Raw genomic sequence first — 12,519 nt, 5'->3', positions numbered from 1 at the left:
ACCGCTCCTGCGCGAGCTGCACTGGCTCCCGGTGGTCTTCCGGGTGCGCTTCAAGGTGTTGGTTACCACCTTTACCATGGCATAGGGCCTGGGTATCTCCGAGACCGCCTGCTGCCCCCGACGACCTCCCATCGACCCGTGCGCTCCCACAGAGAGGGCCTCCTCGGGGTGCCATCAGCCAAACAGTGCAGGCTGGTGACCCCCAGGGGGAGGGCCTTCTCTGTGGGGGCTCCCACCCTCTGGAATCAGCTCCCCCCAGAGATAAGGAGAATCCAGGACCTCAGTGCCTTCCGCCGTGCCCTTAAAACCTTCCTTTTCCAGCAAGCCGGGCTAGTTTAGGAAGAAATTTTTAAATTCTTTTAATCAGTTTGTGACTTCTTAACTTTCGGGCCAAATTTATATATATTTTTAACTGTTTTTAATATTTGTATTCTATGTTCTTATCTTGGCTGTACACCGCCCTGAGTCCTCAGGGAGAACGGCGGTATATAAATTGGAAATTAAATTAAATTAAATTAAATTAAACACAGTGTTAAAAACAATGCAATTGCCTTGTGCGATTGTGTTAATTCACAAAACCGGACACACAACCAAAACCCAGCTGAAAACAGGACAGGATGAAAGGCCAAGTTGTGTTCATTTGTGTGTGTGTGTGTGTGTGTAAAACAGACTATTTTTTTCCTTCGCAACCGGCTTTTGCAATCCCAACTAAAAACGTCAAGGATGAGAATTCTCACAATTTCAGATTGTGTCAAAAACACCACAAAATCATTTGCAGCCCCCCCCCCCCAAATTGTGATTTCCGCACAACTTTGTGTATGTGTTACAACTTCCGGGGTCAGCTTGTTGGAAACCTTGACACACTTGCAAAAAGGTTGAATAACAAGAAAAAAAACAAACACCATTTGTTGGAAAACTGGGATTGTGTATCCTTCACAAAAATGTCGTTTTGACACATTCTGGCAAAGTATGATTGACAGAGGAGAAAAATTCAATTATGTTATAAATGAAAACAACGTGGCTAAAAAAACAAGAAACAACCACAAAACTTTCAAAAATTACTCTTATTTTTTTCCCCCTTCAAGATTCCCCTTTACAGGCAGTCGTCTTACGATGCTTCGCTTAGTGACCGTTCCAAGTTACAATGGCACCAAACAAAAGGGACTTGGCATTTTTCATGCTTGCAACTGATTCGTATTTATGACAGTCTCGGTGTCTCAGGGAGCCACAGCCATGCAAATCTTTAATGCTCCACTTACGACAGTTCGGTTAGTGACAGTTTTGAGTTACAACGGCACTGAAAAATTCGACTTATGACCGTTTTTCACTCTTATGATCACCCACCGTCACAGGATTGAAATTCAGACACTTGGTGACTTGACTCGTACTTACGACGATTGCAGCATCCCTGGGGTCAGGCGATCCCCTTGTTGACGAGCTTTGGGCGAGCAAAGTCAAAGGGAAAGCCGGATTTGCTTAACGATCGGCTGACTAGCAGATCGACAGCAGGGATTCACTTAGCCACGGTGGCGGGACAGGTTGTAAAACGGGACACAATTCATTTTCGTGGAGGTGCCGCAAAGAAAAACAGCCCTAAGTCACATTTTTAGTGCCGTTGTCACTTTGAAACAGTCATTAAATGAAAGTTGTAATTCGAGGACTACCTGTAATGGAGTTGGGAGCTGAGAGGTCATCTAGTTCAACCCCCTGTTCAAACAGCAGATAGTTACAGAATAAGAGAATTGGAAGGGAATCAGTCAGAAAGGGATCTCAGAGGTCATCTAGTCCAACTCTCTGCCCAAGCAGGAGACCCTTACAGAATCACAGAGTTGGAAGGGACCTTGGAGATCATCTACTCCAACCCCCTGCTCAAGTAGGAGACCCTTGTAGAAATGCATAGTTTAAAGGAGACCCTTACAGAATCCCAGAGTTGGACGGGACCTCAGAGGTCATCTACTCCCACCCCCTGCTTGACCCGAGCTCAAGACGCTGGCCACGATGCCCCTGCCCGCCCAGCCGCCCCAGGCTCACTCACCGTCCTTCCGATAGAAGCAAATCTCCACCTTCCGCTCCTCGGAGCCCAGCAGGGCCTGGGTGATCTGAGCCATGGCACTGGTCTGGGTTCGAGGCCCGTACAGGAAGTCGCAAGTGCACGGCTTCTGCATGACTTCAGCCCGGGTGTAGCCGCAGAGATCACAAAACCCATCGTTGCAGTAGATGATGGCGCAGTTCTCCACACGGGCGTTGGCGATGATGAATTTCCGGCCTGTGGGGAAAAGAGAGAGGGGTGGGGGTGGGGTCAGTAGGGAAAGAGATTTGAGACCCTTAGTCCTGTGCCTCCCTTTCTCTCAACCTCCTTCTCAAAAAGAAGACCCATACAGAATAAAAGTCGGAAGGGACCCTGGAGGTCATCTAGTCCAGCCCCCTGCTCGAGCAGGAGACCATTACAAAATAACTCTCTAATTCAGTAATTCTGTAAGGGTTTCCTGCTTGAGCAGGGGGTTAGACTAGATGACCTCTGAGGCAGAGTGTCGCCTGCTGTTCTACTCGGATCAGCAGTAGAGGGAGAGCAAGGAGCCCAGCTGAGGCTAAAGCCTGGGCCGTGGTCCTGGATTCAAATCCTGACCCCAGGCCCGCTTGGGAATCTTCCTCTCCGGCCTCAGTTTCCCTCCTGGGCCGCTGGGCATAATAAGGGCCTTTGCACCGTCCTGACTGAGCCGTCCTTGGGTCAATGTGTGTGTGCTGTCACCGGAGGAGGTGAGGCTGGGTGTGCACTGAGCCCCCTCCCCAAAATCCAGAAGGGCAGGGGAGCCTCTCCCATTACAGTGGGTCTGGGGGTGAGCAGAGCCTTCCTCTTCCCCCAGATGCGTGGGGAGAAGATACCCTGGGCGTGTTTAGGGAGGGGCCTGCCAGGTAGTCCAGAGCAGGGAGGGATCTTCTGGGTTACTCAGTCAAATGCCCTCCCTGCCCCCCCCGTTACCCCCCCACCCCCCAGTTGCAAGAGGGCTTTAAGGACCCCTGGCCCAAAGGGACCCCATCCCTAGTGATTGCCAGCCCCTCTCTTCCTTTGGAACCCTGCCCCAGGTTCCATTCCTCTCAGGGTACCGACTTGGTGGTCGTCTCCCCCCCGGGGGTCTGCGACACCCCCCCATTCCCCCTCCCGCCTCGAAGGAGAATGACGGAAAGGGCTTTGGAGGTCTTCTAGTCGGACCCTCTTGCTCCACGCCCGGCCCACCTGCGGCGCTCCTCTCCGGCGCCCCCTCGGCCTTCACCTGCCAGGCACCCACCCACCCCACCCCACCGCTTGCCCCCCTCCACTTGAGAAAGAGCTGGCGCGGACCCTCCCGGGAGCCCCGGTCCGTCTCCCCGCCGTTCAACGGAGCCGGCTGGATCTCCGCCGTCCTGGCCCCTCCTCGCGCCGGCCGGGAAGATGGATCCGGCGGGGCCCTGAGAGGGTCCTACGCCCCTCCTGCGCACTTGCCCAGGCTCGGCCTCCTCTTCCTCCTCCTTCCCGGGCTCCGTTGACCGCGGCCCCACGGGGAAAAGACGGAGGGAGGGGCACGGGCCCTCGCCACTCCCGGGGACCCTTCCTCAACCCTACGTGGCAAGGCCCCTTCCCTCCCTCCCTCGCCCGGCCCCACTTACTTTGCCCCTCAAACTTGCGGATGATGGTGTCCAGGAAGGTGTTCTGGGGGGCCACGTGCCCCCGCCGGACCGGCATGCTGTAAGCCCATGGGGGAGGGTCGCCTGCCCCCCGCCGCCACGCGCCTCCGGGACCCCAGACAACGGCGATCCCCGAGCGGCCCAGCGCTGGGGCCCTTCACGGAGTCGCGACCCCCGGAGTCTCAAGACGGCGTCTCTCGAGTGTGGTGGGGAGGGGAGGCGGCGGGTGGGGAGGACGGCGAGGGATTCAGAGGCAAGGGAGGCAGGACCCTCCCCTTCCAGCCGGGCCCTGCGCCCCCTCCCCAGCCCCCCCTCCCGCTTCTCAGGGCCTCCTCTGGGACTCCCTTGGCTCTTCTCGTTAGAAATCTGGGCCGGACGGGTTGGGGGGTGGTCTCCGGAGTCCCTGAAGCTTTCCCAAGCCGGGGTCTCTTGCCACGATGAGACGGGCTGCGATGCCGAACCTTATTTAGGAAAAGGAGATGGAGCGGTGGGGCTTGAGAAGGGAGGGGGGGAGAGATGGGGAAGGGAAGGAGGGAGGGGGGCAGCCAGGCAGAGGAGGGAGACGGCGGGGGTGGGGGGGGGAGCGCAGCTGGCCGCTTCTTCTTGGGCTTCCCCAGCTGCGAGCGAGGACTCGCCCGCCGTGCGGGGTCTCGAACGGCCCCGATAGCAGCAGCTCCGGCGGTCCAGAACGGAGGTGCTGGCGAGCGAGGGGGGGGCGGTTGGGGAAGGGGGGGTGATGAACTGAACCGGGGAGGAGCCTGGACACCTCTCAGCCAATGGCAACGCCCGCCACCCGAGCTTTAACGGGGTGGGGAGGGCGGAGGGGGGGGCGTCCGTCAGCTGCTGGCTCAGCCGAGCCCCGGAACCTGTCGGCAGCTGCGAGGCGGGTCTTGGCTCGCTGGCGAGGATGGAGATGGATGATGCCTCTGAGCCGGGGCAGAGTGCCTCCTCTAGTCTCATTGGAAGCAGCTCGGGAGGGGGGGTCTACTTTCTCTGCCCAAAGGGGTCTGGCTACTCGTAAAGATGCCCCCCCCCTCCCGGATCCCTCCCCCCCCGCTAGGGATGGGGGGAGCGCCAGACAGCGCCTCCAGCTGTCCAGCCAGGAGACTGGGTCCAAGCGGCCCCCTCCCCAAATTTTGTCAAAGCTGTCCTTGCCAGCTGGAAAAGTGCCAGCTTGGGGGGAAACGGGGGTGGGGGGGGAGGACGCAGATAACAGGTCCTCCATGGCTGACTTGGGTAAAGGACGGGGAGGGGGGTGTTGTTCTGGAGGAAAAAGAGGGTGGGGCCTCCAGCCCCCCTCCCCTCCCCCCCTTCAGCAGGCAAAGTTTACCCGCAGAAACTCACTTGGATGGCAGTGCCCCCTCCCTGGGCACCTGGGCACCGGGTAACCCCAACAGGCGTCTTGAAACAGACTCCGGCCTGCTTCTTTTTTTTTTCCCAGTTGCATTGTCAACTTGGAATGTCACTAAATGAACCGTCGTAGATCGAGGACCCCCGGGTGCTGGCTCTGATATTTGAGCCAATCTACTCCCCCTCCCCCACACATATATAAAATGTGAATTTATTTCAAACTTTCCGACCTTAAAAAGCCCCTCCCCCGATCCAGTCCAGGGAGTCCTCGACATATGGCCGCCCCTTGAGCCCATTTCTCTCACTAAGCGAGACATTTCTTCTGGGAATTTGCCCCGCGTTACCATCTTTTTTGCTGCCGCTGTTCACAGAATCATTTGACGTTGTTAAATGAGCCCCCCCCGGTTGTTAAACGAATGGGGCTTTTCCCCTCAACGCTTCTAGACACTGTTGTTAAGTGAATTGGACTTCTCCGCTAACTTGCCTTGTCAGAAGGTTGTGAAAGGGGATCATGGCTGGCCTCGGGACACGAGCAACGGTCACAACTCTGAGTCAGTGGCTAAGTGCCTGAATTTTGATCTCGTAACCGTGAGGATGGTGTGATGGTCGTAAGTGTGAAGAACGGTCGTTAAGTCACATTGACTGTTGTAAGAGGAAGAGCTGTGTTCATTTCAAATGTTCCTACCTAATATGGTAAGTGGAAGATTCCATGACTTACTCCTTCCTGAGCTGGAGTGGAGGATGTGCTTTGAAAGTTCTGCAAATTGGGGACTTCATCTCCCAGAATCCCCCAGCCAGTGTGGGGAACAATTGCTTTTTCTACTTTTAATTATATATTTTAATTAATAAATAGCAACAAATTAATTTTAACTAGACTGGTCGGGCCTCCACCTGCAAGAATTTGCAGGATTTTAGAAACACTTCCCGTCAGGAGTTAGAAGGCCACAACGCCTCTGTCGGCTGACCACAAAATTCGCGCCGACAGGATGCGGTTTCCACACTGCACTGTCGTATGGCAAACCACACTCTTACCAGAATTAAACAAGGTTGACGTGGCGTTTAGCTTAAGCTGTGGTAAGGGGCATCCGGACGAGGGTCCGACAGTGAGCAGAATTGATCTTTGGCCTAATAAAAGGAGACACATAAATTGTCAAGTTATATCAGGGGTCCACAATCTTTGAAGCTCGGTGCCTCGACCAGGTGCGGGGTGGGGAGGAGGGTGTGTGAGTGGCAAGGCGTACCCTGCACTTGCGCGAATAAAGGTTCGTGTGCATGCAGAGTTCCTGCACTCGTGCCTGGCATTCCACTCACATGAGACACAGGCACTTACACTTGTGTGCGAAACTCCACTCGCATGAGACGCACTTGTGCTCACACATGAAACTCCACTCGAGCACGAGGCAGGCACTTGTGTTAATGCACAAAATTCCACTCACGTGAGAGGCAGACTCTTGTGCTTGCACACAAACTCCACTTGTGCGAAATGCAGGCACTTGCGTTCACACACAAAACTCCGCACTAGAAAGAGGCAGGCATTTGCGTTCATGCACAAAACTCCACTTGCGCGAGACTCGGGCACTTGTCCTTGCACACAAAACTCCACTCACGAACAAATGGAAGTTCGCACTTGTGCATGTGCTTGCCTACCGCTCGAGCGAATGGAACTTCACATGCACGCGCTTGCTCATTTCTCCCGTCGCCCGGTTTCAAACAAGATGCGGCCCAGTAGTGGCGACGGTCTGGGGGTTGGGGACCCCTGAGTAATATGATAGGTAAAAGGAATCCATGCCGATTTCACTCCTAGTCATTGCCGAATATAGAGGGTGGTGCCATCTCTGTTTCAAGGTCATTGAGCCAGTTCTGTCTGAAGATATTTCCACCATCAAGTGGCCAACATGACATCACGGTGCTTTGTTACCTACCCACCGAAGTGGTATCTATTGATCTACTCGCATTTACAGTACATGCTTTTGATCTGCTAGCTTGGCAGGAGCTGAGGTGAGGACGGGAACTCGCCCTGGCCCTTGGTGCTTGGGTCTCGAACCAAGGCTGCAGGTTTCCAGTAAACAAGCCCAGTATCTTAGCCATTGAGCCATGGTGCCACTGTACTTATGTGATAATGAAGTAGAATTAAATACTTGATGAAGTATTATGGGATGGCATTGCTTTGTATACACGTGCAACCTGTCACGATCAATACTGGATTTCAATTTAGTTTGTTACCGGTTTGCCCATGTGCGTGCACGTACTCATGTGCGCAACCCTTCTGCGCATGTGTAGAAGTGTCCGGGCGGGTGGCCGAAGCCTCCTGCTGCTGCCGCTACTGGTTCCCCCGATCTGGGATGAACTGGTAGCAACCCACCACTGGTCATGATATTTTGTCACCAATCAGCAATTCTCTTTAGTTTCACTTTTGTAAATTTGTATAGGTTTTCCTGCGGGGGTTGGAATAGATGACCTCTGACATTATAATTCTGTAAGGGTCACCTGGCTTGAGCAAGGGGTTAGACTAGAAGACCTCCAAGGTCCCTTCCAACTCTGTCCTTCTGTAATTGTGTAAAAACTCCCCAAACGCCGGCAGGAGAGCCGAGGGCCAGAGAGGAGGTTGCCACAATTCCTGGCGGATCTCAAGAGTGGAAAAAGCGCAGGTCACACCTTCCACACCGTCTGCCAATTAACCCAGGGAGCGAAGAGCAGCACCTTCCCCCGGGAGGATTGGAGAACCAGGCCGGCATTTTCCCCATGGCGCCAAGAAGAGTCAACAACCTTGAACCTGGGGGAAGGGCGTGGGATCTGTCTGTAGAAGAAAAGTGGGTGCGGCTCAGCCAAATCTCTCTCTCTCTCTCTCTCTCTCTCTCTCTCTCTCTCTCTCTCTCTCACACACACACACACACACACACACACACACACACACACACACACACAGCCTCCAGTGTCTGTGGAGAGCTTCCATCGTCCACATCACGGTTGTCCCCAAAATGCTTTTTTTTAAAACAAAACCTTAACAACCGCCTTTGCTTGATTTTATTTTGTCGTCCGAAAGGGTTCACGTCTTCATTTCTTGGCCGGGAATTGGGGATGGGTCAGTCTAGAGAAAAGAAGGACCGGGAAGGGTGGGGTGGTGGTGGGGACGATGACGTGTTAAGGGCCTTCCAGGATTTGAGGCACTGCCCCAAAGAAGGGGGGGAGTGGGGGTTCCACTTGTTTTCCAAAGCACCAGAAGGCAGAAATGACGGGTGGAAACTAACCGAGGAGAGAAGCAACCGGGAAGAAGGAGAAACTTCCTAACGGTGAGGACGATTAACCAGGGGAACCGCTTGCCTCCATAAGTTGTGGGCGCTTCATCCCTGGAGTTTTTAAAGAAAAAAACCAGACAGCCATCTATCTGAAATGACATGGGGGCTCCTGCCCGAGCAGGCTGTTGGACTAGATGACCTCCAAGGCCCCTTCCAACTCTGTGATTCTGTTATTGTGTGCTGTCATTCTCTCTTGTTATTAGCCAGGCCAGAATTCCCTCCAAGGGACTTCCTTGAGAGACACCCACCCCCCACCCCATGTCTCATCTAAGCCAGACGGTTGGGAGTCCCTTTCTTCTGAGGCCTGCCCATTCCCCATCCCCATGTCTGTTCCCTCCCAGGCCCATTTAAAGACAGAGAAGTAGCCATCCCTCCTTGACCCATGGGGGGGGGGAAAGACCATCTGCCCTTTTTCCGGACTCCGCCTTGGTGATTTGAGTGCAAATCAGAGGGTCTTTTGTGCTTGGAGCCCCTCACCCTTTTCTCCCATGCAAAGGGTCCTGGGCTGCTTTGGCTTTTGGCCCTAGGCTTTGACCCTTTGACCCCAAATGGCGGGGGGGTCAATCCTTTCACCTTGGTGGACTCTCCAAAGTGACCACAAAGATTGATTTTTGTCCAGGACATTCGGTCCCTAACTTGGCTTTTGAAGACCCCTCCCCCCCAGTTGCTGAACAAGCCCCCCCCGCCCCACTTCGCTGCTGGTTCTGCTCTTCCCCCCACCATCGTCTCCCCCCCACCAGCGGGACAGAGGCCTTCAGAGAGCTGGGGGTTTTGTCTAAGGTGTCCAAAGGGGGATAATTTTAGAGCCTCCATCAAGGAGGCCTGGCAGGTTTCAGGCAGGCTTGAAAGGAGAAGCTGAACAAAAGCCAGCAGAGGAGTAATTTTTAGGACATCAGCCCTGAAATAGATGGGGTGGAAAGAAGGACATGCCAGGAAAGGAATGAAAGGCATGAATAGAACGGAAGGAAGGAAGGAAGGAAGGAAGAAAAGAGAAAGGGAAAGGAAGAAAGAGAAGGAAGGAAGGAAGGAAGGAAGGAAGGAAGGAAGGAAGGAAGGAAGGAAGGAAGGAAGGAAGGAAGGAAAAAAGTAAAAACAGGAATGGAGAAGGAAGAAAGAAAGAAAGAAAAAGAAAGAGGGTGGGAGGGAGGGAGAGAGAGAGAGAAAGAAAGAGAAGTAAAAAGGGAGAAAGAGGGAGAAAGAAGAAAGAAAGAAAAGAAAGGGAGGGATGGAGAAAAAAGAAAGAAAGAAAAAGAAAGGGATGGATGGATGGAGGGTGAGAGGGAGGGAGGGACAGAGAAAGAAAGAAAAAGAAAAAGGAGAAAGAGAAAGAAAAGAAAAAAGATGGAGAAAAAAGAAAGAAAAAAGAGAAAGGGAGGGAGGGAGAGAGAAAGACAGAAAAAGAAAGAAAAAAGGGAGAAAGAAGAAAGAAAAAAGAAAAAGAAAGAAAGAAAGCAGGAAAGAAAGAAAAAGAAAGAGGGAGGGAGGGAGGGAAAGGAGGAGGGAGGAGGGGGAGGAGGAGGACCAGAGGATGGATGGAGAGGGAGAAGGAGGGGGAAGAAGAGAGGAGGAGATGGATGGGGAAAAGGAGGAGGAGGAGGAGAGGAGGAGGAGGAGGAGAAAAAGGAGGAGGAGGAACTTGAAAACCAACGCAGCTCCGACCCCAATGTTTTGCTTAATGACTGGCCAGCCCCCATGAAGGTCATTCAGCGAGAACTACCCTTCCATCAATTGAGGTGAAGACTCGCCAGGCCAACTTCCTCTCTTGTTTTCTTCAGCCTCCGAGAACCGAGGATTTGGGTGATGCTGTCAAATGCCTTTTTTCCAGCAGAGCCTTTCAGGCCCTTTCAGCTTCTCATGCTCATTCGTTTTCAGGCTTTCCATTTCATTCATTTAAATATCAAAATTGGCACATTCGGATGGGTTCCACCCCCTCCTCATTAGCAGGGTCTCCCTCCCCCCCCCATTGGAGAGGGGTTGAGGTTCTCCCCGCCCTCCAGTTATTCATCGCTTTGGTGGAGGATGGAAAAATTGCTTATCAACCTGCAGATGATTCCAGGGTTGGAGATCAACATCCAGAATAATTCGATTCTCGCCAGGACGTTTCGCTCAGTGGGTTATACGACGTCGTAAAAAGAGCCTCAGTGAAATATTGGCTTATCATCAGGATCTCTGAGTCAGCAGCGTGGGCTGGCTGTGGAACAAGGCTGAGGCAGTTTGGACAGGCCTCACCCGGAGGAGCGTTTCCGAAGCATGTAAAATAAGAGACTTATGGTTGGAAGGGACCTCGGAAGTCATCCAGTCCAACCCCCTGTCAAAGCAGGAGACCTTTACAGAATCATAGAATCACAAAGTTGGAAGGGACCTTGGAGATCACCTAGTCCAACCCCCTGCTCAGGCAGGACACCCTATACCACTTGAGATTAGAGGGGGGGGAGGGAGGGAGAGACAGAGAGAACACCATCAACGCTAGAAGGGACTGGGGTTTGAAGGGAGGAGCAGGAGGAGGAGGAAGACAACCCCCTCCCTTCTAGTACTGATACTGTTCTCTAGTTTGAGTAATGAAACATGTGCAGGAAAAGAACCAAAAATCAAAGAGCCCCCAAGGTCATTTCCACCCTGAGCTCCGAATAATCTCCTTTATTGCGGATTGGTTTAACACATCGCAAAGAGAGAAAGGGAGAGAGAGAAGCAGAAAGAGAGAGAGAGAGAGAGAGAGAGAGAGAGAGAGAGAGAGAGAGAGAGAGAGAGAGAGAGAGAGAGAGAGAGAGAGAGCGCCATGTTGTGCACACTCACAACTCCCCCTCCCTCCCCCAAAGCTCCGCCCGGGGCGGCCTCGGCGGCCCGCGACCCATCTGGCCAAGAAAGCCGGGAGAACTCGCGGCCAATCTCGCTCCCTTTCGCTGGAAACGCGGCCGCGCCTGCGCGCTCGGGCCCTCGGCGCTCTCCAAGGTGCTGAAAGTGCCGCCGTCTCCCGGTTTTCTTTCGGGGGGTGTGTGTATTGGGAGCGAGGGAGATTCCGAGGCGGCCCCTCCTTCCCCTTCCCAGCCGGGAAAGGCGAGCTCCACGCCCCCCACCACCACACACACACCCCGCCCCGCGGCGGAGCCCACGCAGCATCTTCCCGGAAGGCGGAGTGGGGGGTGGGGGGTGGTGGAGCGGGAGTGGGAGTGGGGGGAGGATGAGCCCTGTATCTGGGTGGGTGGGTGTCCGGCCCGGTGTCCCCCCCCCAAGGTTGCAGAGTGGGTTCAATCAGCTCCAGTGGGCCGAATGCCGCCTCCCTGCCTCCCAGAAACTGAGATCTTGGAATAATTGAGTGGGAAGGAACCTTGGAGGTCATCTAGTCCAGCCCCTGCTCAAGCAGAACATCCTTATAGAATCACAAAGCTAGATGGGTCCTTGGAGATCTTCTAGTCCAACCCCCTGCTCAAGCCTTCCAGAATCATAGATGGACAGAGTTGGAAGGAAGCTCAGAGATTGTCTATTCCAATCAAGCAGGACATCCCAGGTCCCTTCCAACTCTGTCATTCTTTAAGGTTTACCTGCTTGAGCAGGGGCTGGACTAGATGACCATGAAGGTTGCCTGTTCTTCTACGATTCTGTATTCTTTTCTTGAGAATAATTGACTGCAACTGAGCCCATAACCTTTGTTGCTCAGCAAGACCGTTGTTAAGCGAGTTCTGCCCTCTTTTATTGCCATGGTGGTTAAATGAATCACAACAGCTCTTAGTAACCTGGTTGTGAGGTTAGTAATGCAGTCGTTAAATGAGTCTAGCTTCCCCGTTGACAAAAGGGAATCATGTGACCCCGAGACCCTGGGACCGTCATAAATGTGAGTCAGTTGCCAACCAGCTGAATTTTGATCAGGTAGAGGCTGCAATGGCCGTTAAGTTTGAAAACCTGTCATTTGTTTCAATGCTGTTGTCACTGCAAATTGTCACTAAACGAATTGTTGTAAACCGAGGACTCTGTGCATGGCCACAGCATTTCACTGATCCACTAATTTTGTCACTTTGTGAAAGTAGACAACAATTATCCGGCCCGTTTCTGCTTTTGACAAACCTATGTTGGCTTCTGGTTAGAACTTGGCTTGTTTCTTGTAGTTCTTTGTTTGCCCAGGAGGTGGCGGAAAAGAGGTTTTGTAGTCCTTGCTCTTCAACACAGTCCAAGGAGAAGACAATGGATAGATGGAAGGAGGGAGGGAGCGAGGGAT

The 12,519-nt window shown here is 53.3% G+C and overlaps 1 protein-coding gene across 2 annotated transcripts in view; it reads right to left on the bottom strand.

Moving 5' to 3' along the window:
- Window positions 1–4,384, bottom strand: part of KCNH2 (potassium voltage-gated channel subfamily H member 2) — a 43,029-nt gene extending 38,645 nt beyond the window's left edge. The window contains exons 1-2 of one of the 2 annotated variants that reach the window (XM_034423497.3): window positions 3,646–4,384; window positions 2,036–2,266 (exon numbers count right to left, since the gene is read on the bottom strand). In XM_034423497.3, coding sequence (XP_034279388.2) covers window positions 2,036–2,266; window positions 3,646–3,721 — 307 coding nt within the window. In that variant the 5' untranslated portion in view covers window positions 3,722–4,384. The remainder of the gene's footprint in view (window positions 1–2,035; window positions 2,267–3,645) is intronic. The other variant, XM_034423496.3, reaches the window with a different exon arrangement.
- Window positions 4,385–12,519: the final 8,135 nt, after the last annotated feature.

The sequence above is a fragment of the Pantherophis guttatus genome, chromosome 4 (genome assembly GCF_059756535.1).
Source record: "Pantherophis guttatus breed Tessera chromosome 4, ASM5975653v1, whole genome shotgun sequence".
Taxonomy (NCBI): Eukaryota; Metazoa; Chordata; class Lepidosauria; order Squamata; family Colubridae; genus Pantherophis; species Pantherophis guttatus.
This window is presented reverse-complemented; position numbering and strand designations above follow the sequence as displayed.